Genomic DNA, 26,341 nt, shown 5'->3' with positions numbered 1-26,341 from the left:
TGTACTATATTTTAATGCATTTCTTTATTCCTATTCTTAAAACCTTCCAGCAAGGTGGCTCTACCACCCTCTTTCTGAGCCTCAGGAGCAGTTGTGCGAATAGCTGGAGAACACCAGGCTGAATGTAAACCCAGATCACTCTTACATCTGCTCTGTACCTGCTGTGCTCAGCGTTCACGTGCCCTCTAGCTGTAGTTTTCTGAAGTCAGCGCACAGCAAGGCAGTGTGCTTAGAGGTTAACAGAAGGGAAAACAACAACAACAAAAATCTAAATGAGAATCCTGACTTTCAGCTGGGGGTAAGGGGGGCGGATTATTCATACAGTTGTTATACCAGGCTTAGTCCAATTGCAGAGAACCCGCTTCCCAGGCTTCTGAGAGTCCCGGAAGTGCCTCAACCTGTCTAATCGACGGGGCTTGGGTGGCCCGTCGCTCCCTGGCTTCTTCCCATTACCCAGGGCGGGCAGCGAAGTGGTGACTCCTGCGTCCCCCACACCCTCCCTCAGCCCCTCCCCTCCGGCCCGTCCTGGGCAGGTGACCTGGAGCATCGGGCAGGCTGCTCTGGCCTCCTGCGTCAGGACAACGCCCACGAGGGGCGTTACTGTGTGGAAATGTACCGCGCAAGAGACACCCTTTGTAACTCTCATCTCCTCCCTAGTGCGAGGTTAAAACCTTCAGCCCCACGTGCTGTTTGCAAACCTGCCTGTACCTGAGGCCCTAAAAAGCCAGAGACCTCACTCCCGGGGAGCCAGCATGTCCACTGCGGTCCTGGAAAACCCAGGCTTGGGCAGGAAACTCTCTGACTTTGGACAGGTGAGCCACGGCAGCCTGAGCTGCTCAGTTAGGGGAATTTGGGCCTCCAGAGAAAGAGATCTGAAGACTGCTGGTGCTTCCTGGTTTCATAAGCTCAGTAAGAAGTCTGAATTCTTTGGAAGCTGATGAGAATGTCCAGGAAGTCAACAGACAAATGTCCTCAACAATTGTTTCTAAGTGGGAGAACATCTGTCCTCGGTGGCTTTCACAGGAACGAATGACCATGGCTTTAGAGGATTGGGGATCTGGCCTCCAGAACTGCCACCAATTAGCTGTGTGTCTTTGGACAAGTTACTGTCCCTCTCTGTTGTCTGTTTACTCTTCTGTACACTGAAGGGGCTGGTCCCTAATGATCTGGGATGGGATGTGGAGTCTTCTAGATTTCTTTTGTAATATTTATAAAGTGCTCTCAGCAAGGTATCAAAATGGAAAAATTGTGAGTAACTATCCTCCTTTCATTTTGGGAAGAAGATGAGGCATGAAGAGAATTCAGACAGAAACTTACTCAGACCAGGCCAGACAGAAACTAAGCAGAGAGGAAAATGACCAAGAGTTATCCCTGGGCATGGAATGTGAAAGAACACTAAATGTGACTTGGAAATAATGCCCAAGGTATATTCCATTCTCCAGGATTTGTTGGCATTTTCTTGAGGTGAAGAATTGCAGAATACATTCTTTAATGTGACCTATATATTTACCCATGGGAGGAAGTCTGCTCCTGGACTCTTGAGATTCAGTCATAAAGCCCAGGCCGGGGAAATAATGTGAGTCTGCAGGCCCCTGTCATCTGTAGGATTAGAGAAAAGAGTTCTCAGTAGAGAATAGGGAGGCTGGAGAGAAAAGAATGGTTAATGTTAACGTTAATGTAACTAGAAAGACTGCAGAATTTTGGACTGATTTTTTTTTTGAATCCTTAAAAAAAAAAACTTCTTATGAAAATGGTGCATGGCTCTTAGGAGACAGAACTTATCGTACAGAGGAACAGCGTGAGAGTCACAGTGATCTCAGAACAGGTCCTGGCTCCATCCTCCACATAGTTTTGGTGCTGCTGGCAATAGGGTCCCCACAACTGTGGGAAGGGGTTAGGGGTAGGGATCTCATCAGGAAAGCATAAGGGTTTAAAGTTCTTTATAGAGCACTTAGAAGATTGAGAATCCATAAATTGTATTAATAACAAAAGTAGTGTCTTGTTATATAGTAAATGTGAATTTGCAGACACATTTAGGGAAAAGTTATAATTCAAAAAAATAGGCTGTATATATATCAATGGTTCCAAAATTTTCTATGGTTAAGAATCACCTGGGATGGTTTTGAAATGGCAGATTCTAAGACAATCTGATTCAATAGGTTTAGGTAAAGCCCAGGGAACTGCATTATAAGAAGGAATCATCTGTAATTTTGGAGTCAAGATCCAAGGAACACTCATTGAGAAACACTGATTACAAACTGTATGGAGAGAATGGAGCAAGTGAAGGGGGATCAGCATGGTGAAATATAGGCTGTTAGGAGTGGTATTGACTAACTGTCTGGTGACTGGACCAGAGTAAATCTTTTTACTTTGCAAGAAACAGAGGACTAAATTCCCATATTATGTCCATAGCAAAGGGAATTATATAGAACAATTGATAATTAGGAGCCTGAGTTCTTGACCAGCCTCCACTACCTATGTGGCCTCAGGTGAGTTATTTTCTCCCTTTGGCTCTAAGTTTTCCCCATCTGTAATGTGAGGGAGTTTAACTAGATGAGCACTAAGGACAAATCAATTTCTGTGAGTCAATTATTATGAAGTACCATGTGGGCATCAAATGCCAAGCGGAAAGCACAGATAAAGAAGTGATTGTGCACCTGGGCTGAGGGGAACAAACATTTCCTAAGAGAAGTGAGACCCAAAAGAGCCTTTAAGGAAGGTGAGATCTTGGAAAGGGAAACTTGGTGAATACTCTAATGAGGAGCTAAAAAGGCAAGAAAGAAAGCAGCTTGGCTGGAAAGGAGGTTCCTGTAGGTGGGCCTCCAGAGATTCGGTACCACAGAAACTGCCAGACATCAGCAAGAGGCCATGGGGATGGAGCGTTTGAGGGATTCTAAGTTGAAGGACACGAGCAAAAATGTCAGGCTGGATCGATGCAGGCCACTAAGAAATGGATTCAGGTGATGGCAGTGGGAAGAAAGGACCTGATGCCCAGAGGCATTTCTGGAGAAGACGAGATCAGACTTGTGATTGGCTGAACACACACTGGAGTGGGGTGGGGGTTGGGGGGTGACTCAACTTCAAGCCCAGGTACATTCAAGTCTGAATTGCCCTAGTCAAAGGTAGCATCTGTGGACGTGTATCAGAAATATCTTACTTTTCTTGGAAGCCAACAGGAGAAAAGAGTGCCGCCAAGTGAACTAGAAACAGGAATATCTTTTGTCATTTCAAGGAAACTGGAAAGAAGAAGGCTCAGTATTCTTTGGTAGGAAGAAGACTTAAGTCAGAGGCTCATCTGTACCTCTCTGGCAGGGTTTAAAAGGGGGAAGAGGAATAGAGGCTGCAAGACATTGTGATTCATGGACAGTATGCAGAGATCAAATGACCTGGGTTCAGATACTGGCTCCACTGCTAACTGTGTAACTATAGGCAAGTCACTTAACCTCTCTAAGCCTTAATCTCGTCATCAATAAAAGGGGGGACTTGGTGCCTAATAAAACCTACCTCTTAAGTTGTTGCCAAATTACATGAGATAATCCAAATCAAGTGCTTATTATAATACCCAGAAATTATAGGCTGTAAATAAATGGTACATTAACAGTTTTTTAGAAAGATAACATCATGATCAAAATAGGGATATTTAACAGTTTAGTCTTCCATTTCATTTGAAGCTCCCTAAAATCACTCTTGCTGATAAATTTGTTTTTTCCTTCACACCTCAGTTTCATGGGATGTTTTGGCAAAAATCTGAATTTTCTGAATTGAAAGAATTTTTTGCTAAGGGTCATCAGTATTCATGCAGGGCTTGTTATTCTGAGTCACTAAGAGTTTCCTAACACAGCCTTCTCTCATTGAGATGATGTAACATCCATTCCATTAATTTCATTAACTTGCTTACAAGAGAGTAATTGTTCTGCAAATTTTTTTCTTCCCAGTTTTAGGTACCTGCTGCTTATTGTGGACACACATAGAATTTTATGTATTATTTTTCAACTTAGGCTAATGTTTTAGCAAACTCTGGAACGTCAGCCCTAACCCCAGCCTTGGTTTTCTGTCACATGCATGTAGTAAGTGCTAGATCCTGGACATTCTTTGAGATTTAGTTTAAGACTAAGTTTATTTTCCGATAGGTTATTTGTGTACTTTCATGGATTTTGTGACTCTTTTTCAACAATTTGATGTCTTAGATCTCAGCATATGGGAGCAAGTTAATGCTTCCTGAGATCTTTGCCAAAGGTCAAGAGGTCATTTTTGTGTATTTATAATATTTCCATCATTTTTATATATATCTCAATATTCTTTTTAAACTGTTCTTTTCCTTTTTTCATCCTCTGAATACTGTTTTGATAGAGCTTGTTATGAGCATGCTTTCACGGATGAGAAAACTAAGAAAGCTGAGTGATTTGCCCAACGTAGTCCACCTGGAAAATGAAAGCTAGAGGATTCCAATCTAGGTCTTAGGATTCAAAAGCCTGTGCATGTTCCATTTTTCGTACTTTCCACACTGTATTTCTCAATGTCTTTCTGGGACATTTTATAAACCATATTATATCACCTCTAATGATCTTTCAGTTTGTTATATATGTGTCTATTAAGTTAGATTGTGAGCTCCTAAAAGATAGAGCATTGTCTTATTCATCTTTAAATTTCTCAGAGCCCAAATAGTGCCTGGAACCTAGTAGGCGCTCAATAAAAGGTATTGAATTTACAGGATTGAATGCTGACATCAATGAATAATTGAAGATTCCTTAAGTTGATAACTGACCCAGTAGCATCATTGATCATTTAATTGCCCTGGACTTACTTATTTTCTACCACACTACATATTTCTGTATAGAATATATATAGCTCGTTGTATTGCAAGATTTAACTAGAAGAAAGAGTTCATGCTTGCTTTGTCCATGGAGGTTTAATAGGAATGAATTGCTAAACTGTGGAAAGTGTTTTAACCAAATGCATCTTATTATGTAGGAAACAAGCTATGTTGAAGACAACTCCAATCAAAATGGTGCCATATCACTGATCTTCTCACTCAAAGAAGAAGTTGGTGCATTGGCCAAAGTATTGCACTTATTTGAGGTCAGTGCTACAATCATGTTTGTCTTGGATAATGTCGTAGCAAACTTCCATATTCTTTTCTAGTTAGATGCAATGAAAAGCACACAGGATCTGGAACAGGCAGATTTGAATTTGAGCTCAAGTTCTTACATTAACCAACTGTGTGACCTTAGCTAAGTCATTCAATCTCTCTGAGCTTCAGTTTTTCCATTCATAATATAGTGCTGATAATATGTGCCTTGTCAGTTTCAACAGGAACTTTGTAATGAAATAATGTGTTTTGTAAAATGCCTAATCATATGTGTGATAAGGCATGATTAACTATAATCATATGTGACACATGTGATTACATTTCACATAACATGTAATTACATGTGTTACATGTGATTACAGTTAAAGACGAGACAAAACAAGAAATAAATATTAATTATTTTATTCACTAAGTTAATATTGATTGTCTTCTATGTGTAAGTGTAAAATAATATGCAAGACACCGTCCGTTTCTTCAAGCAGCTTAACCCAAAACTATATTTTAGAAAATAGCTAGTGTTCTTCAAGACATTGGTAAATGTCTTATGATTAAAATGGTTCCATAATTAATAAACTTGGGGAACTTGGGCATATTATTTTACCTGATCTCTTTATTATAGGACTTTTAGAGTCTCTAAAACTAATTATACTAAGTTGTTTAAAGAGAGAAATGTATGTATCACTTTCCAAACTTACTTGACTGTGGATCCTTTTTATTTTAAGAACATGTATTCACATCTCGGAATAGAGTTTAGGAAATGTTGATTTGGGTGTTTGCTGGGCAGCCAAACTTCACAGAACTCCAAATAGGTTTCCTCATCCAGATTCCTCCAGAGTACTATGCTAATATTTTTGCTGGGATTTTGTCCCACCTGAAAATGCATTGCTTTATACTAAGATTCCTGTGACCTCTCTAGCTGATTGGAAGGCAGGGGTAGCACATTGGTCAGGGCTGTACACATAGTTAGTACTTAGTGTGTTTGGGCATGCAATCAACAAATCCTTTTGGTGCATGACTGGATACGATTAGATATCTTGTGAAAACCTATGATGTTCTCAGCACTATGGGTGTGGAGGAAGATGGGGGACACATAGAAGTTGTAAGGAAGAGAAACTGCCTCCTTTAGGATCTATAAGAGGAAGCAAATATTCTGAGTAGCTGGGGAGGGAAGGCAGAGCCTGAGAGGTTATCTCAGTAAATGATAGCTTTATAGACATGATCTTATTCAGTCTTATGAAAATAGCATAAGGTAGGAGCTATTTCTGCCCCCATTTTTCAGAGATAGAAACCAAGGCTTAAGGGGTTAGGTAAATGTGCCCAAGGTCAAACAGCTAGTAAATACTGAAGAAATCACTTAAACCCAGGCATTCTGAGTCTAGAACCTACATACACTCTTAACTGCTATTCAGTACTGCCCCAGAGAGAATGGGCTTCATGGCTTGCAGGGCCCAGTGCAAAATGAAAACGTGGGGTCTCTTCCTCAATAACAGGAAACAATGCTGTTAAAAGTACTAAAATATATAACTTTGTCCTTTCTTGCGTGGTCTCCTCATGTCCTGTTACGGTGTTTTGGATTTGCCATTTAGTTGTGCTCTCCTCCCCTGGGCACCTTGGCCCTCTAACTGCTGGGTTCCCTCTCCAGCCAGGGCTGGGCTGACAGCCAAGCCCCTACCAAGGATGGGGAAATCCATCTTTCATTTCCATGGGCCTGCTGCACCAACCACAGTGATGAGCTATCCCCCAAGAAATTGTAACCTCTGGTTGGAGAATGGAAAAGAAGCTTGCCTGAAGCCAAATCACCCGCCAGATCCCCTGCCAGATCTCCCAGGGTTGGGGGAGAGTGGCAGCAGAATATGAGCTTCCCCCCAAAGCCCATTCCTCCTGGTCATGACTCTGGGCAAAGGGCAGTAGTGGTGGCGAGGTAAGACCAGGGAGGGGAAGGCTGCGTGGGTCCAGAGGGCCAACGTGCTTGAAAGCAAGCCCCTTAGAACCATGGCTGAGAAGGTAAGGAGAGGGCAAATGGTGTGATTACACATGAGGTGAGTCTCCAAATACCCAGCATGTGCTTCATTGTCCCATTGGACTTTGCTTATCAAACACAAATCAAAAGTTGTTATTAAGAATTTCAACTCACGCCTGTAATCCCAGCACTTTGGGAGGCCGAGGCTGACATATCACAAGGTCAGGAGATGAGACCATCTTGGCTAACATGGTGAAACCCCGTATCTACCACAAATACAAAAAATTAGCCAGACTTGGTGGCAGGCGCCTGTAGTCCCAGCTACTCGTGAGGCTGAGGCAGGAGAATGGCATGAACCTGGGAGGCGGAGCTTGCAGTGAGCTGAGATCACACCACTGCACTCCAGCCTGGACGACAGAGCAAGACTCTGTCTCAAAAAAAAAAAAAAAAAAAAAAAAGCAATAAATGTTTCTAGGAAAGTTGAACTATGATTTTAAAAAAAGAGAAAGAAGGAAACAAAATCATCCCTAAGCCCTTCATCTGGAGACCGCCACTGCACTCGTGTCTTGAAGTGCTTACTGACACGTTTTTTCATACATGTTGTTGTTTTTGTTACTCACTTTTTAATGATTGCCTAATCTTCCATTGTGTGATTATACCACAGTCCACTTCATCATTCCTGTATTATGGGAGTTTAGTTAGCTTAGAAGTTTTGGTGAAACGCTATGTGAATTTTCCCATAAGTTAAATTTCTAGCACTAGAAAAACTGAGCCATAAATCATAAATTGTTTTATTGTTATCCTCAAAGCCAGAAGCTTCTCTGTGGACGTGGATGCTTCCAGGGGTGGGGTATGAGTGATGAGCACTGTATCCTATGGTCTGCTTCCCACAACTTCTTCTCTGCTCCCCTCCCTTCCCAAACTCTCCCACAAATAAGCGTGCCAGAGGTGTGTCCATTCTCAGTTCTTGGATTTGCTGTGCTCTCAGCTCTACGTAAGGCAGGGATTGGTTATGTCGTCTTTTGAAGTTTCATCTTAGGTAAATAGTAGGTGGAACCTACCCATTCTCTTTATTCCTGAGCCAAGAAGGATGACATTGCTCTTTGCTTTGTTTAACAAGTAATCTCTGTTTGCCAGAGAAAGCTTCAGACCTATCGCTGTCTCTCTGGCATTACCTCCCCATTGTTCTCTCTCTCCCTAGTGGGGGCCCCTCTGTGGGTTTCCCTAGCCACAGCCCTCAGGGGTGTGTTGTCTGCAGTTGGAGCCATAAATAATGGCTGCACCATGAGCCTGTTTGAGGTTACTTATTGTATTTACTACACCCAGAGGTTTTAATTATTTGTGTTTGACATAATGGTAGTAATAATAATAAAAGTTGATATTTGTGGAGTGCTCACTGTATGTATGCCTGGCAGGAAAGGCAGTGTGGTTAAAAAACTGGTGACTCTGAAATTAGAAAAAAAATGGGCCTCACTCTCTAGCTACTTACGGCCAAGCACCTTCATCTCTGACTTTATTTTTTTATGTCTCCCTTAACCTTTTCAAAGGATTGTTGGCATGGTCACAGAAAAGAATTCTATACGATAAAGTGATACTTAAATATGAAAAGGCATCACCACAGTTCTTTTGAACCTTACATCATTAACAATCAAGGCAAAAGATACACCTCTTCAACTACAAGTTCAGTGAATTTTAATTTTTTGAAATTTTAGAGTTATTTAAGTTATATTTTCAGATACTTTCTGTCCATTTAAATATTGGAGTAACCCCTATTATATGTTTATTTGTTTTAATAAAGTGTATATAATACTCCTTGGTTTTCTCCATAATAAATAGCATTACTAAGGAAATCACGTACTTTCTGACTAAGTAACAGATGATTTGCTGGGCATTTATGTTAGAGGACCAACTAAAATAAATGACTGTTTTTGTAATAACCATAAGAGCTAAAATATCACCATCTAAAGACATTGAAATTGAGAAGCTGTAGTAAATAATCATTATTTTCACATTTTTATGGCATTTAATGAAAGCAGCTTCCCAGCTCTTTGCACGAATGTGGGAGTGGGATGTTTCCATGCTTAGCAAGTGCTTCCAGCAGGAAAACACTGACTGATGACTGCAAGTTGAAATCTTTGTACTGGGGGTTCAGTGTATTTTAATAGACTTTGCCAAGTGTTGCTGCTGACCAACATTCATTTTTTAGTTCATTTCTGCTTCAGAACCAGTGTAAAGAGTCCAGGTTTTACAAGAAAACTGTGGCATAATTACAAATGAGCTCTAGTCCCCCATAGCCCATTCTTGGAAAGGGACAAGACAGATGTAAATAAAACTCTTGAGTCATCCAGCCTAATGTTTTTTAGAGGATGCATTTGGACAAATTATACAACCCACATTGTGCTTCTTATTTATGTCTGGTGATTTTGCACCTAGCACTCAGCAGATGCCATAGTAATCCAGACGAATCCAAGGAATTTGGTTCTACAATTAGGGACATTTGAGACATCAAGCAAACTCTGATACTCAGGCAGTTATTGCCTTTGAGAAAGAAGTTATTGCCTTTTTTCTGATAATGCATCACAGCTACATTCCTTAAAAGCTCTAAGACTATTTACACTTGTGATGTTCCAACATTTTTTGAGAGCATTTTAAAAATTGTTTTTTCATTGAGGTGTTTAAGAATAGTCAAGAATAAATGTCAGTTTGAATTTTATATATATATATATATATATACACACACTCACACACACATATATGAGAGTTAATATGAAAATATAAACAACTATTACAAATCAGTAAAAAAAATCTCTATAATAAGAAAATGGTAAGAACTGATAATTCATAAAAGAAATGCAAATGGCCACTAAACCTAGGAAAAATGTTTAGTGTCATCAGCAGTTAAATAAAAAATTGAACAATGAGTTATTTGCTGTTTTCACCTGTCAAGTCAAGAATACTGAAAATCCTTAAAGGCAGTACAGGTGAGAAACATGGATCCTCTAGTGGAAAGATAGAAGAGATGAGTATAGTCTTTCTGGAAGGCAATGAGACAATATATAAAGAATATTTAAAGGGTAGTTTCTGATTAAGCAATTTGACCCCTAGGCATTTATTCTGAGAAATCAGTTAGACAAGTAGGCAAAACTTTATGTATAATGCTGACCGTTATTTCTAGTGGCAGAAAAACAAGAAGCAACATATCCATCACCAGAGTATTGGTTAAAGAATTTATGACCACATCTATGCAGCAGATCATCAGGCAGCCATTAAAAATGGTCTGATGAGGGCAGGAATGGCTAATGTAAAAGCGGGAAATATCTTATTCAGCCTTGCATTGTCCAAGTACCTAGCCTGGCCCATGATATTTGATTTAAAGATGATATTCCTCAGGGAGATATGATGTGCTCTTTTCTTCCCGTTGGATCCCTGAAATTCTCTTTATTTAGCCACGTAGTCACCAGAGTAATAGTCAAATCTGAGGGTGGCATGGAATATGATGGACTTTTTTCCATTTTCCTACCCACAAACTCTTCTCATATCCTTGGATAATTTTGATCCTTTTGAGGAGATTATAGAAGATGTCCTGAATGTAATATCTTCTTACCATTTCCACTCCCACTAACATGGACATAGCCACCTTCACGTCTTGTCTGCATTTCAGCAATGGCTTCTTGAAGGCCTTGCTTGGTCTATCTCATCCCTTAAAGTTTATTCTCAACATAGAAGTTAGACTGGTCCTTTTAAGCCTATGAGATCATATTCTTCCTCTGCTCAAAATCTTGCAAAGATCCCTATTTCTTTCAGAATCAAAACCATAATTCTTAAAATGGCCTGCAATGACCCTGTGATTATTCTGACACTGTCTCCTGTTATTTTCCCCTTGACCTCCTCCACTCTCATCAACCCACCTTGTGGCTGTCTCTTCAACAGGCTAGGCATGCTGCCACCTTCCGGCCTTCACTTCTCTCAACTCCTTTAGGACTGTACATAAATCTTGCCATCCCAATGAGGCCCCATGTGCCTGCCCTATTTAGTCCTGCAATCTGCCCTCACCCTGCCTCAGGAATGCCCATTTGCTTCCCCCTGCTCTGTGTTGCATTTTTGCCTTAGCTCTTCTCATGATAACATGCACAAATGAGTTTCTGTTTGTTGTTTGTATCCCCTCAACTTGAATGTAAGCTTTATAAAGGAAAGCATCTTTTTTTCACTGATGGATGCCAAGCTACTAGAAGGATGATTGGCCACTGTTGGGTGCTACAAATGTATATATTTATTGAATAGCTTGAATGGAAAGTAATTATATATATATATATATTTTTTTTTTTTTTTTTTTTTTTTTGCGACAGAGTCTCACTCTTTTGCCCAGGCTGGAGTGCAGTGGCGCGATCTTGGCTCACTGCAACTTCCACCTTCCTGGTTCAAGCAATTTCCCTGTCTCAGCCTCCCAAGTAGCTGGGATTGGGATTACAGGCACACACCACCATGCCTAGCTAATTCTTTTGTGTTTTTAGTAGAGACGGGGTTTCACTATGTTGGCCAGACTTGTCTCCAACTCCTGACCTCAGGCAATCTGCCCGCCTCAGCCCCTCAAAGTGCTGGGATTACAGGCGTGAGCCACCGTTCCAGGCCTATATAAATATATTAGTGGTAATTACATTAGATAATTTTTACTGAGCATTTACTATGTGCCAAGTGGTGCACGTGTATCATAACATCCAACACTCTCAATGAACTTATGAAGCAGGTATAATTAAGACCAGCAAGTTACAGATGGTAAAACTGAGGAATAGAAACATGAAAGTACATTGTCTCACAAGCAATAAATTAGGTATTAGATAAAAAGCAATAAAATTAGGTATTAGATATAAATCAAATAAGTCTGACCCCCTATTCAAGCAGAACAATGTTGTTTCTATATTATTTACTTATTGTAATTCCATAGAATTTCGTTTGGAAAGTGGGGGGGTTTCCTATGTAAATATTTTTGGTAGCCGCTGTCCTAAATATTTTAACCAAATCAAAATCTTACAATTCTAGGCCTTTAGCAGATTTTCATGTGATTAAATTGTGACATGTGAACTAACTGCCCCACCTCCTGCCACTTAGTACTTGGTTTTAAAGAAGAAAAAGTAAACAACTTTTGCAAATTTAAGGACTTTTTTCTACTCTTCTAAAAATAATTGTATTCTTGAACTCTTCATTTTGTTGTGTTAGGTTTTCTTGTTCTGGTTCTGCATCTTTGGCCTGCATTATTTCCAGTGACTGTCTCCCTCACCCTCCCCATTCTCTCTTCTAGGAGAATGATATAAACCTGACCCACATTGAATCTAGACCTTCTCGTTTAAAGAAAGATGAGTACGAATTTTTCACCCATTTGGATAAACGTAGCCTGCCTGCTCTGACAAACATCATCAAGATCTTGAGGAATGACATTGGTGCCACTGTCCATGAGCTTTCACGAGATAAGAAGAAAGACACAGGTAAGAATTAGAGGAATTTTGCAACATAAGTAACTCCACACTGTCTTCGTAAAATAACAGCAATATACATATTTAACAGCATATTTAAATATATGTATATTTAATATATATTGCTGTTGTTTTGCGGAAGCAAAATAATATATATGTATTGGAAATAATGCCTTGGAAGACTGTTTGGGGGATTAAATGAGTGGATGTAGGTTGGGGACCCAGGCACGTGCCTGGTATATTTTAGACATATAATGAATTTTAGTTATTTTTCGCCTTCCTAAAGATAGCTATTTCTTTTTTCTTTCTTTCTCTTTTTTACTTTATAAGCTTTTAATTTTTATTTATTTTTATTTTTCTCTCTTTTTTTTCCTTGGACTTTTATTTTAAATTCAGGGTTATATGTACAGGTTTGTTACATGGGTAAATTGTGTGTCATGGGAATTTGGTGTACAGATAATTTTGTCACCCAGGTAATCAGCATAATACCCAATAAGTAGTATCTAATTTTCAACAAAACCCATGAAAACAAGCAATAAGGAAGGGAATTCCTAGTCAATAAATGCTGCTGGGATAACTCGAAAGCCATATGCAGAAAATTGAAATTGGACCACTGCCTTTCACCATATACAAAAATCAACTCAAGACGGTTGAATGGATTTTTGAATCTCTCCATTCCAGCCAGAGGGATCTCCCCAAGTCCTTTCCATAACATGCCAATTCCAGAGCTGGAGCTACCTGGCTCCTTGTTACTAGCGCTTTCATTGTCATTTTCCATCTTCTTATCTGTTTCTTCTTCTCATACAATCTCCTTGTGAGCAGGTAGACTCTCTTACCTATATTTGTATCCTCAGAGTTTAGCACACTGCTTGGTACACAGGTGCTCTGCACATATTTCTGAGTGAATGACTAATATAGGAGTTGTCAAAACTTGCATTGTCCCATTATTTACATACTGAAATGCTACTCATCCTCCGGGGAGGAAAAGGGTGATAGAGTGTAGAAATTATAAGTGTGGGCTTGAAGTTAAATAGACTGTGATTCAAGTCCTACTTCTTCCACATATTGAGTTTGATACCCCTGACAAATTGCTTTAACTGCCCTGACCTCAATTTTTCATAGGGCTTTTGTGAGGATTAAATGAAGTCACACATAAACAGTGCTTAGAACAGTGCCTGGTGCACTGTAGGGCTGGACAAATGATAGCATGTGGTTGTTATTATGATTATGATTAGCCTGAAAGCAATACAGAGGAGGAAGGTGACTGCTTTTTAGGGCCTCAAGCATATTCAAATGAAACATTTTTTAATAGACTTTTTATTTTATTTTTTGTTTTTATTTTTATTTTTTTAGACAGAATTTCGCTCTTGTTGCCCAGGCTAGAGTGCAATGGCACGATCTCAGCTCACCGCAACCTCTGCCTCCTGGGTTCAAGCAATTCTCCTGCCTCAACCTCTCGAGTAGCTGGGATTACAAGCATGCCCTACCACGCCCGGCTAATTTTTGTATTTTCCGTAGAGATGGGGTTTCACCATGTTTGTCAAGCTGGTCTCGAACTCTCGACCTCAGGTGATCCACCCACCTCAGCCTCCCAAAGTGTTGGGATTACAGGCGTGAGCCACTGTGCCTGGCCTTAATAGACTTTTTAAAAGAGCAGTATTAGGTTTACAGAAAAACTGCACAGAAAGTACAGAGAGTTCCCAGGTCTTTCGTCCCTACCTCAGTTTCTTCTATTAACATCTTGCATTTGTGTGGTATTTTTTTCTAGAATTAATGAGCCAATATTGATATATCATCACTAACTGAAGTCCATAGTTTACATTTGGGATCATGCTTTGTGTTTTACAGTTTTACTGGTTTTGACAAATGCGTAACGTCATGTATCTACCATTTCAATGTCATACAGAATAGTTTCATTGCCCTAAAAATGCCCTGTGCTCCAGCTATTCATTCCTTCTTCTTTACACACTCCTTCCAGCAACCACTGCTCTTTTTGCTAGCTCTATAGTTTTGCTTTTTCAAGAATGTCACATAGTTGAAATCATACAGTATGTAGCCTTTTCAGACTGGCTTCCTCCATTTAGCAATACATATTTACACATCCTCCATGTCTTTCTGTGACTTGATAGCTCATTTCTTTTTGTTCCTGAATAATATTCCATTGTCAGGATGTACCACAGTTTTTTATTCATTCACCTATTGAAGGACTTCTTGGTTACTTCCAATTTTTGATTATTATGAATAAAGCTGTGAATAAACATTTATGTGCAGGTTTTTGTGTGAAGATAAGTTTTCAACTGATTCAAGTAAATACCTAACAATGTTATTGCTGAGATTAACTTCTTTAAAAAATTATATTTTTTTCTACTGTAAAATCAAGTTTCTTTCCAAAACACTTGGAAAGACTTTGGGTCAAGAGGAGTTCAGGCACCATAGCTGAAAGAAGCATTTGAATAGGCAGAGATGCTTTAAAATGAGACAAGATCCACCCCATAAAGCAGGCCACTGAAACATTTCTTAAAAGGTAGCTCCATCGCCTTTCTAGGAGACTTGTCTCTGCCTTCATTGTCCTGTAGGTATAACCAAGGCAAGGAAAGCCCACCCCAGTGTTCTGGCCTTGCAGAGAGTGGACAGCCATGCAGATGGGCTCAGGTCCCTGGAGGGCAGGCACTTGGAATTCCTCCCTGGATCAGTCCTATGTGCCTTCTTGTCAGCCTCCCAAGCTGCTTCCCCAATAACTTCCCTCTCTTGCTTTTTTCCGGCCACCTGCTCTCAACAGGAGCTGCAGACCCTTTAGACAAAGGGCCTGCCAGATCCTGGGGCAATTCAGCCTCTGGTTGGAGCAGGTGGAGGCTGGGCCGGCTGGGGCCATGAGGAAGGAAATCAAAGCAATTGACAGGCAGACAGCCAGCCCCTGGAGGAGCCAGGGAATATATAGTAAACCAGCTGGAGAGCCGGCAGCCTGAACTGGAGGCTCAGAAAGGAGGTTCTTAGCGGGGACATAGAGGGGGAGTTAGGAGTGCAGATTCAGGAAGCACGGCGACCACACTTGGTGTGACTTTGAGTAAATCATTGACCCTTGCAGTCTCCCACTGTATCAAAGGGGAGTCACAAGAGCCTCTGCCTTATAGGATTGGTGAAATTACACAAGCGAAGCACTGGGAACAGAGTAGAGCATGTTTAATTAAGGACTTAAAGTTATTCTCTATTCTTACCATTATCATCATTATTATTATAAACACTGGCATGGGCACAAGAGCGACCGAAATGCAGCCTGTACACAGCTACTTCTTCAGAGAGTCTGGCAACTGGAAAATGACATGAGAGATCATGCAGCCCTACAGACCCCTTCATTTTTCATTGTAAAAACAGAGGCTGTGACTTGCCTTAAGGCAAACAGTGGGTTCTTTGGAATCACGGGCAAGGGTGTGTTGAGAGCAGCTCTGTGCCGGGCACAGTGCTAGGAGAGAAAGGGTCAAACTGCCTGTTCTTAAGGAGCTCACAGCCTGGCAAAGGAGAAGACACACTCAGGTAAGTAGAATAGAGGGACAGGTGCCGTGACAAAGACAGGGTTGGTGCGATTCAGCCTGTTCTCCACTTGTGTTGAGCTCTGAGGATCCAGGAAGTATGAAAGTAAAAAAGCTAGTTTTCTTTTTTTTTGAGATGGAGCCTCACTCTGTCGCCCAGGCTGGAGTACGGTGGCACAATCTCTGCTCACTGCAACCTCCGCCTCCTGGGTTCAATAAATTCTCCTGCCTCAGCCTCCCCACGTAGCTGGGATTACAGGCACATGCCACCATGCCAGGCTAATTTTTATATTTTTAGTAGAGACGGGGTTTCGCCATGTTGGTCAGGCTGATGTCGCACTCCTGACCTCAGATGATCCGCCCACCTCGGCCTTCCAAAGTGCTGAGATTACAAGTGTGAGCCACAGTGCCTGGCCTAAAAAGCTAAAGTTTTCACATAGAGGCATCGTGTAATAAAAGTTGGGCTTACTGGAGCCTGGAGGAAGCACAGGTTCAATTCCCTAGTGGGGCTTCTCACGTCCTTGCTCAAAATGGCAAGGTTGTTGATATTTGAAGTGGGATGACATTTTCCCTAAGGAAGAAAACCGGCTAAGACCAACCCTTTAAAACAATACGTGTTTTGTGACCCTTATTTCTTCAGATGATTGGTCACCCAATCCCGTAGTGGCTGCCCCTCCTGACCTTACCATACCTGTAATGAGAGAGCTGATGCTGACATGCCACGACCTGGCATCTGCCAAGAAAGACTTTGGGTTTCTATGGTAGTTTCCGTGAAGTGGGGTCTGGGCCAAGAAACAGGTCTTTTTAAGGGGAACAACCACTCCTTTGCAAAGTTGCCCTTTCTGTAGGACTCAGTGGGAGAACAGTCAGAGGAAGAAAAGCATTGTAGCAAATCTGAACCTTTGATTCTTTCTCTGGACAAAATGCCCTTTTTATTGAGGGGCTCAGATCTCAGAAGCGAGTCTGACAGCAGGTTCAAGTAGGAGATCTGAATCTCTCAAATCAATTATGCTAAACCACTTTCCACTCTAGTTTTTAAACCATTCAAAAAGCCATGTGGGTGATAGAAATAAGTTTTTCAGTTTCTTAATTGCAAAAGTTCTCCACCCAAAACAGCTTAAGAGAAGGTTAATTACAGCGACATGGTAAAGAAACCCCAACCTTCTCAAATGCCTCCTGGAGAAGCTGATGTGAATTTAATAGGATTTTAATCCAGAGAGTCTTTTGAATACTTGAGGTCTATTCTCCTGCTACCCTCTTTCCTGATGACTTCAAATCCTTCTTCAACCCAACATGAAAGAGCATTAATATCTTTCATCGATCAATCTACTAATCCTTTTACCTTTCCCTTTGAGACGACTGCATGACATTACATTTAGCGGGGGCTAGAAAATTCCTATGTGGAGACAGATTGCAGCCAAAAGAAGCAGACAGACACAATGTCTTGGGTAGACAGAGGTTAGGAATATCACCATTTGAGAAATATGTTTGCAGTTATTTTCCAAGAACAGATACATATCTATTGGGTTTTGTTTAATTTATGGTGATTATAAGGGTCCTGGCGGGGAAGAAAAGTGAGTTCAAATTGCCAGAACAACTACTGGTTCTGTGGAAAGCAGAGAGACCTATCTGCCTGTCTATGTATGTATGTATGTATGTATGTATGTATGTATGTATCTATCATCTATCTATCTATCTATCTATCTATCCATCATCTATCATCTATGCCTGTCTATCATCTGTCTATCTATCCATCTATCAATCATCTATCATCTATCTATCTATCTATCTATCTATCTATCTATCTATCTATCTTGCCTGGGGACACTTATGATTACTGTGAGAAGACAAAAGCAACATCATTATAGTCATTCCTTCCCTCTTGTTGCCCCTCCTTGCCTTCTTGAGTTTCTTCTGCTTCAACATTGCTGACCTGAAGAACAGTGCTGAGTAAAGCTGACATTTCAGATCAATTGGGGTTGAAGGGAGGATAGGATTCCTTAGAGGGCTCTGAAAAGCCCCTGGGATTGTGGGCAAGGTAGTACACGGGTGTGCATGCTTATTTTTATTTATTTATTTTTTTTTTTTTTTAGGATTGGAAAAATATTTATTTATTTATTTATTTATTTATTTTTTTTAATTATACTTTAGGGTTTTAGGGTACATGTGCACAATGTGCAGGTTTGTTACATATGTATCCATGTGCCATGTTGATTTCCTGCACCCATTAACTCGTCATTTAGCATTAGGTGTATCTCCTAATGCTGTCCCTCCCCCCTCCCCCCACCCCACAACAGTCCCCGGAGCGTGATGTTCCCCTTCCTGTGTCCATGAGTTCTCATTGTTCAATTCCCACCTATGAGTGAGAACATGCGGTGTTTGGTTTTTTGTCCTTGCAATAGTTTACTGAGAATGATGTTTTCCAGTTTCATCCATGTCCCTACAAAGGACACGAACTCATCATTTTTTATGGCTGCATAGTATTCCATGGTGTATATGTGCCACATTTTCTTAATCCAGTCTATCGTTGTTGGACATTTGGGTTGGTTCCAACTCTTTGCTATTGTGAATAGTGCCGCAATAAACATACGTGTGCATGTGTCTTTATAGCAGCATGATTTATAGTCCTTTGGGTATATACCCAGTAATGGGATGGCTGGGTCAAATGGTATTTCTAGTTCGAGATCCCTGAGGAATCGCCACACTGACTTCCACAATGGTTGAACTAGTTTACAGTCCCACCAACAGTGTAAAAGTGTTCCTATTTCTCCACATCCTCTCCAGCACCTGTTGTTTCCTGATTTTTTAATGATGGCCATTCTAACTGGTGTGAGATGGTATCTCACTGTGGTTTTGATTTGCATTTCTCTGATGGCCAGTGATGAGGAGCATTTCTTCATGTGTTTTTTGGCTGGATAAATGTCTTCTTTTGAGAAGTGTCTGTTCATGTCCTCTGCCCACTTTTTGATGGGGTTGTTTGTTTTTTTCTTGTAAATTTGTTTGAGTTCATTGTAGATTCTGGATATTAGCCCTTTGTCAGATGAGTAGGTTGCAAAAATTTTCTCCCATTGTGTAGGTTGCCTGTTCACTCTGATGATAGTTTCTTTTGCTGTGCAGAAGCTCTTTAGTTTAATGAGATCCCATTTGTCGATTTTGGCTTTTGTTGCCATTGCTTTTGGTGTTTTAGACATGAAGTCCTTGCCCACGCCTATGTCCTGAATGGTATTGCCTAGGTTTTCTTGTAGGATTTTAATGGTTTTAGGTCTAACATATAAGTCCTTAATCCATCTTGAATTAATTTTTGTATAAGGTGTAAGGAAGGGATCCAGTTGCAGCTTTCCAAAATCTCCTTAAGCTGATTAGCAACTTCAGCAAAGTCTCAGGATACAAAATTAATGTACAAAAATCACAAGCATTCTTGTACACCAATAACAGACAAACAGAGAGCCAAATCATGAGTGAATTCCCATTCACAATTGCTTCAAAGAGAATAAAATACCTAGGAATCCAACTTACAAGGGATGTGATGGACCTCTTCAAGGAGAACTACAAACCACTGCTCAATGAAATAAAAGAGGATACAAACAAATGGAAGAACATTCCATGCTCATGGGTTGGAAGAATCAATATCGTGAAAATGGCCATACTGCCCAAGGTAATTTATAGATTCAATGCCATCCCCATCAAGCTACCAATGACTTTCTTCACAGAATTGGAAAAAACTACTTTAAAGTTCATATGGAACCAAAAAAGAGCCCACATCGCCAAGTCAATCCTAAGCCAAAAGAACAAAGCTGGAGGCATCACGCTACCTGACTTTAAACTATACTACAAGGCTACAGTAACCAAAACAGCATGGTACTGGTACCACAACAGAGACATAGATCAATGGAACAGAACAGAGCCCTCAGAAATGATGCCGCATAGCTACAACTATCTGATCTTTGACAAACCTGACAAAAACAAGAAATGGGGAAAGGATTCCCTATTTAATAAATGGTGCTGGGAAAACTGGCTAGCATGCTTATTTTTTAGGAGAGAAGATTTTTCAAAGTGGCTATGGTTCCCAAAGAGTTAAGAATTTTTAGAGAGAAGCCGCTTAGAGCTGGAAGGGAATCCATCTGGTTAGAGTTTTTCCCCACTCCCACCACCTGCACTTTTCTTTCCTCTCTCCTTTCCTCTGCTTGGCTTTTTTGTCTCCAACTTCCCATTGCCCTCTTCTCAGTTCTAAACCTTCTCCCGTGCATTTCACTTTGTGCATTCCATGTGTGCCTTTCACAGCTGTAGATGTATGTGGCTCTGTGTCTGCAGGAGACCAAATACCTGCATATTTGCAAAAACACACAGGATTGGCTGCCTTTCTCAATCTTTACCTGTATGCTTGCTGGATGCACTGATGTAGCACTAAGTCCTGGCAGCTGGAGAGGTCACTCATGTCAGCAAACTGCCTCACTGAGACAAGCAGACTCCAGCTGAGAGGATCAGCCCATTCAAGGGGAGATGACACCAACCCAGGAGTGGGAAGCAGAGTCCCTTCATGTCCTTGGTAGACTGTCCGCTCCCTGCAGTCAGTCACAGGCAGCTCTATTCATTGGCAAAGGAAGATCCTGAGCAAATGCTATTTCTGCAGTCCATCTAGTTTGCCAGGTCACAGAGCTTCTAGCTCAGGAAGATTACAAAATTAAAAGGAGGCTCTCATTCTAAGAGGAATCCCTCAGTGATATGCCACATACAGTGTTTTCCAAATTCTTTCACATTAGTTTATCTCATTTAAGCTTTGCAACAACCAACTCAGGCAGCTAAAGCAAACATAGTATTATTCTTGTTTTCAATATTAGAAAACAAGTCAGAAAGGTATAATTAAAACGTTGCATGGATTTTGCAGTTCAATTCCTAGGCTGTAGCTGTTTGGCCAAGTTGCTTTCTCTCTTTAGGCCTCAATTTTCTCGTCTGCAAATGAAGAAATCCAGGTACCAGTGTGGTTGTTTGGATTATATGATATAATTTGCATAAAGTGCCTAGCATGTAGGGCCTATGCAAAAGGTTACAAGTAAACTTACCCTTAAGTCTCTCATAAAGATACACAATGAATCTTAGGGGTGAGCAAGTCCAAACTCCCAAAACTCCTGAAGTTTGATAAACAAAGGCAACCGTGAAATGCTATTTGGGTCAGTCCAAAAGATTGTGAAAGGTAGAAAAAATTAGACTGGGAATACATTTTCTCTGTGTGACAGGTGTATTCTCTCAATTGAAGAAGGAAGTAAAAGGATATGGAATGACTAACTAAATGTCACTTTGCCATCATGCTGGATTGAGGGAGTATTGTCGTGACGCACTAAGGGCCATGAATTTAGAGTCAAGAGCCAGGATTTGGGTCTCCATTTTGTACACTACTAGCTAGGTTTGAATTCCATCTGACACCCTTCCAGATGGATGACCGCTTCTCCTTCATCTGTGAAATGGAGCGAAGACTCACTCTCCCAATTCCTGTGGTTCATGGAGGGGATTATGTGGAGTACCCTGTGCATTAGGGTGCTTGAAAGATCAAATTGAACTTGCTTGAGTTGAATAGGCCCTTGATCTTAGACATCCTTAAGTTTCAATAGGGAGAGCTCTCTATGATCTATAACCCCAGCTAATAACAGGTGACTTGTCACCACCAGCTCCATGGACATAGACACTGACCAGGCCGATAATAATATATAAGGAGTTGGTGGCAGCCACCACCTCATTGAAGCCAGGCTTACCTAGCAGCCACGGAGACAACTTCATGTGTGGGATTGTATAGGGTCCCTGTGAATGATCTCTCGTTTCCAAATATTTTTTGTGCTTAACATCATCCACTTGACTTTGTGGTATATTGCACATGGCACTGGCATATGAGATAGAAGGTCAGCTTTTCATGCAGCTTTTCTTTCTCCTTCCCTTCTTTCTTCCTCGTTCCTTCCCTACTTCCACCATCCTCTTTCCTCCTTGCTTCCTTCTTTCTTCTTTCCCTTTTTTCTTCTCATCTTCCTTTCTCTTGTACCATTCTGACAATACTCAAAACCAATAGCCTCTTTTTTTTCATCATCTTTGACATTTTTGTAGCATTTGACACAAATATCCCCCAGGAATTCTCTCTTTCCTTAGCATGTTATGAATTATGTGGCCCTTACTTTTTAAAAATCTTGACTGTTGGGATTTTCTTCCTTCTCTTACTACTCCTTCTCAAACAGCACAGAGTCAGCATTGCCAACTTCCTCTCTCATTCACATCTGTCTCCTAATTCAGTTGATCATTTATGCTACCGATATTGATTGAGTGCCCACTCGGTGTCAGCCACATGATAGGATGCAATAGTGAAAAAGACAGACATGGTGCCTAGACCCATGCATTTTGTAATCTAGTACGTTGTGGCTACATGGCATAATACATGGCAGTGATAGAGAAGATGGCATGCCTCAGTAGTCTTAGGAGGTGCACCGAGGCACTGAGCCCAGGCATGGGTTCAGTTGATGAGAAGAAGGGGAGCAGGGCCAAATAAGTGCTCCTGGATTGCCATAACCAATACATGGAGGAGGCTTTAGATGTCTTCTGTTTGACCCAATGTTGCTTGACCATAACTAGGGTTGTTAGTGACAGGTAACCAGATCTCAATGCAATGGTGAGCTCTCAGAAGACAGAATTAGATATTTGGGGATATGGGGGCCAATCTGCCAATGGATAATGTTTATGAGATACATAATATCTTAAAAAGGATATTGGGAGGATAGTTGTAATTTAGGTGGGTGGTTGGAATAAATAGCCCTACAGGTTATTATTTTATTTATTCATAATTTCACTCATATCTATTCACTCACTCCCTCTGCTTATTAAGCACAGTTTCACTCTTTACTTCATGCGTAAGATCCCTTTTATTCATCTGGTCAGGGATTCTTATTTTTCCATGTGAACAGAGAACAGATGCTTTGTCCTAAAATCACCACTCCTGACTTCTGACCACTGCTGTCTCCAGGAGGCAGAGGGTAAAGCTGGGCATCATCAGCCAGCCTTTGGCTCATCATTCTTGCCAAGAGCTTCCTGAAGAGCATTCCTTCTCCAGAAAGAAAGTAGAAGCTACTTAAAAGAGAAAAATAAAACCCTCAAAAGTCTTCCTCCTGCAGGATGTTGGCATGCCATCTCTTCTCCCTTTGTGGGAGCTGTGGAGATCAGCACAGAGGGACTGCTTCTCTGCGGGGCTGGAGGCCATTGCCTAGGAGGAGACATCCGGGAGCCAGGGAGGGGGTGGTGAAAACAGCCTTCTATTTCAGACCCAAGAAACCAGGATTTATTGCTCTCTCTGAGACAGGCTGGAGGCAAGCCTGGGTGCCTTGCCGGCTAACCCGGGTGCCTTGCCGGCTAACCCCTGGGGCTGGTGAACATCGGGTGTAGGGAGGGGGTAAGATTGGACTTAGCCTGTACCTTGAACTGCTGTAAATTGAATGGGCCTCCTCTGACCCACTGGCCAGGAAGCAGGCTCCGGCCAGGCCTGGGGGGTCTTTTGCTCAGTGGCGCTCCTAAGCCAGCCACCCCTTGGCGTCCTGGCTGAGCAGTTGACCCCGACTTAATGGGACCACTACGTGGGTGTCCAGGGCCAGCTCTCCAGTGGGCTGCTTCCTTTGGAGCCAAATCAATATTTATTAATGATCTGCCCCCACCGGGTGCCTCCGCTCCACAGAGGGCCTCTGTTGCCCCAGCCTGCCCAAGTCATTCATTAACCGCGGAGCCCAGCCGCCCGCCGGAGAGGCTGTTGAGGGGCTCACAGAGGCCAGCCCACCGGCCGAGGTATTTGGCAAGGCCATTAATGAGCTAATCTGATTTAACTTTTCAAAACGGAGGCCTGGGTCACTGGGGTCAGTCTCTATTTCCAGCTTTGTGAGAGAGACCGGGTAGGGGGAAGGGACCTGCAGCCTTCACTAAAGAACATAAGGGGTATGTGAAGAGCACTTAGGTTAAAAAGTGACTATCCCTAAATCCAGGGATGCTTAGGATGGGGCGGACTCAAGGCTGTCCTAGGGATCTTCTTCAAGCACCTTTAGCGCTCTAGTTTGTCACACTTCCTTTCCTTCTCCAGGTGGGAGAAAAGGAATCTAAAATTTAAAAGCACCCCTTCACCACCACCACACCTTTATTCTAAGCCCAGCATTGCTTTTTGGTGAAGAGCATCGGCTGCAGAATTGTTCTTTCAGCTCAGCTAGCTCAGTGATCTTGAGCAAATCACTTTATCTCTTTGAGCCTATTTGCTCATCAGTGAACGGCAATAATGTCTACCATCTGGGACTGTTTTGAGAATTAAAGGAGATGATGAAAGTAAAGCACTTAGCACAGTATCTGGTGCACAATAAGCACTCAAGAAAATGTAACTTTAGAGGAAAAAGGGTAGCCCTACCTTTTTGCCTGGGAAAAATCAGAAGAGCCCAGATGCAGAGGTTAGAGACACAAGCATGGACTGGCTTGGCCTCTAGTGGCCTCTGGGACCACTATCTTAGTCAGACAAGCAACACTGGAGTTTATTATGAGGCTCAGGTGCAAGGACTGATGCCACAGATGCACCTGTTTTGGGTCAGTTTCTTCTCACCCCAAAGAAGGAGGCAGGCAAGTGCTCAGCACCTTGCCCATTTCACAGATGCAAAGCCAGAGAGATGCAGGAATTAAGTAGTTTGCTCAGACTTCCATGTTGTGTGGATGGGAAAGATGAGACTTGAACTCAGACCTGCTGGCTTCATACCGAGGATGTGCACATCCTTCGCACAGTGTAAAGAGTCAGCACATGTGTCAAGGCTCGGCACTGAGTTTGTCTGGGGTCCTCTGTGGTCTCTCCTGAGGTCCTCACACTGCCTGCTTCGCAACTCTGCAAGCTGGGAAGTCAGCCACATCAGGGATCGACCCCCAGTCGCCAACACCCAGCACCCAGGTGCCTCTCCCCGGTCTTGTTCCTCAGGCTTTGTCCCTGCTTTCCAACATGACAGCTGGTGAATTTCTCTTAATGGTTAGGCCTGACCTGGGTCCTCATCCTACCCTAGAAGACAAATAGGCTGCACCCAAGGGCATTAACTTTACATGAGGGAATAGATCAAAGGTGGGGCTGGGCTGCTGCCTGGAGGAAGTGAGCACCAGGCCTTCTCACCCTTTCTCACTTGTCCTTCTATAACGATAATAATACCACTACCAGATACTTCGAAGCACTTGCTGTGTGCCGGACACCATTCTAAGAACTCTTCATACATGAGTTCATTTTAATCCTCCCATCAACCCTCTGAAGGACATACTATTATTATAGCTATTTCATAAATGGGAAACTAGGGAACAGAGGGATTAAGTAATTTGCACAAAGTTCCAAAGTTGAGATTGGAGCTAGGCAGTCTGCCTCCAAAGTGCATATGATGAGTCCCCAGGCTTTGCCACTTCTCCAGCCTGGCTGTGTTTTGGACTTTTTCTTGAAGATGATGGGGTCCTGAAGCCACCAAAAGCCCCTGGACTCAGGTGAGCACCCTGCAGCCTCGCAGTGCTACCTCAGGGTCCCTCACAGCCTCTGCGACAAGGTGCAGAGCTCAGAGGTCTGGGATGTGGTGAGCTGTTTTGATCTTTGTCTTCTTTTTACAAAGACTTGAATCCTCTGAGTCTTGGCAACTTTCTCAAGTTCTTCTTCAAATTTTTTGTTTTCGTTTTGTTTTATTTTGTCTTGTTTCTCCGACCAAGAGGGGTGAATGAAGCCAGGTGGCCCAATAAGAATTTTCCTTTGGAGAAGGAAAAAAAGAAAAAAAAAAAAAAAAAAGTCACCCAGTGCTGGAAATATGCTGGTTCTGCTGCCCTCTGGCGTTCACTGGGCGCCAGCCAGCCCACGCAGCCCCGAGTCAAGGTGGTGCACCCTGACTGAGGTCTGTGGGAAAGAACGTTGTTTCTCTGGAGGGAGGAGAAAGGGAAATGAGGCAGTGCATTTGGGAGCTGAGCAAATATAGTGACTGTACTTCTGAAAAATAAATGAGGTTGACACATTGATTGAAGTGGAGCTGACTTTTCAAGTATCATCTGGCCAGTCTCAGCCCTTCAGAGGATCCCACAGGTCTCTGAATATACAACTCAAAAGGGTTTGCCGCGCCGATGAATCTAATACCCACATGTTACAGAAACTGCAGCCTGAGATTAGAAACCTCTTAATATCAAAGCTGGACAGAGAACTAGCTTCCTGATCCCAGTCTCTGTTCTTTCCTCCTCCCTCCTCCCTCCTCCTCTTCTTCCTCCTCCTCCTCCTCCTTTAATCATCATCATTAAAATC

The 26,341-nt window shown here is 41.9% G+C and overlaps 1 protein-coding gene across 1 annotated transcript in view; it reads left to right on the top strand.

Moving 5' to 3' along the window:
• Positions 1–26,341, top strand: part of PAH (phenylalanine hydroxylase) — an 86,993-nt gene that overhangs the window by 10,089 nt on the left and 50,563 nt on the right. Inside the window, exons 4-6 of the mRNA XM_055237621.2 lie at positions 658–812; positions 4,972–5,079; positions 12,346–12,529. Coding sequence (XP_055093596.1) covers positions 753–812; positions 4,972–5,079; positions 12,346–12,529 — 352 coding nt within the window. The 5' untranslated portion in view covers positions 658–752. The remainder of the gene's footprint in view (positions 1–657; positions 813–4,971; positions 5,080–12,345; positions 12,530–26,341) is intronic.

The sequence above is a fragment of the Symphalangus syndactylus genome, chromosome 13 (genome assembly GCF_028878055.3).
Source record: "Symphalangus syndactylus isolate Jambi chromosome 13, NHGRI_mSymSyn1-v2.1_pri, whole genome shotgun sequence".
Lineage (NCBI taxonomy): Eukaryota > Metazoa > Chordata > Mammalia > Primates > Hylobatidae > Symphalangus > Symphalangus syndactylus.
Note: the sequence above shows the minus strand (reverse complement) of the source record. Positions and strands in the feature narration are given on the sequence as shown.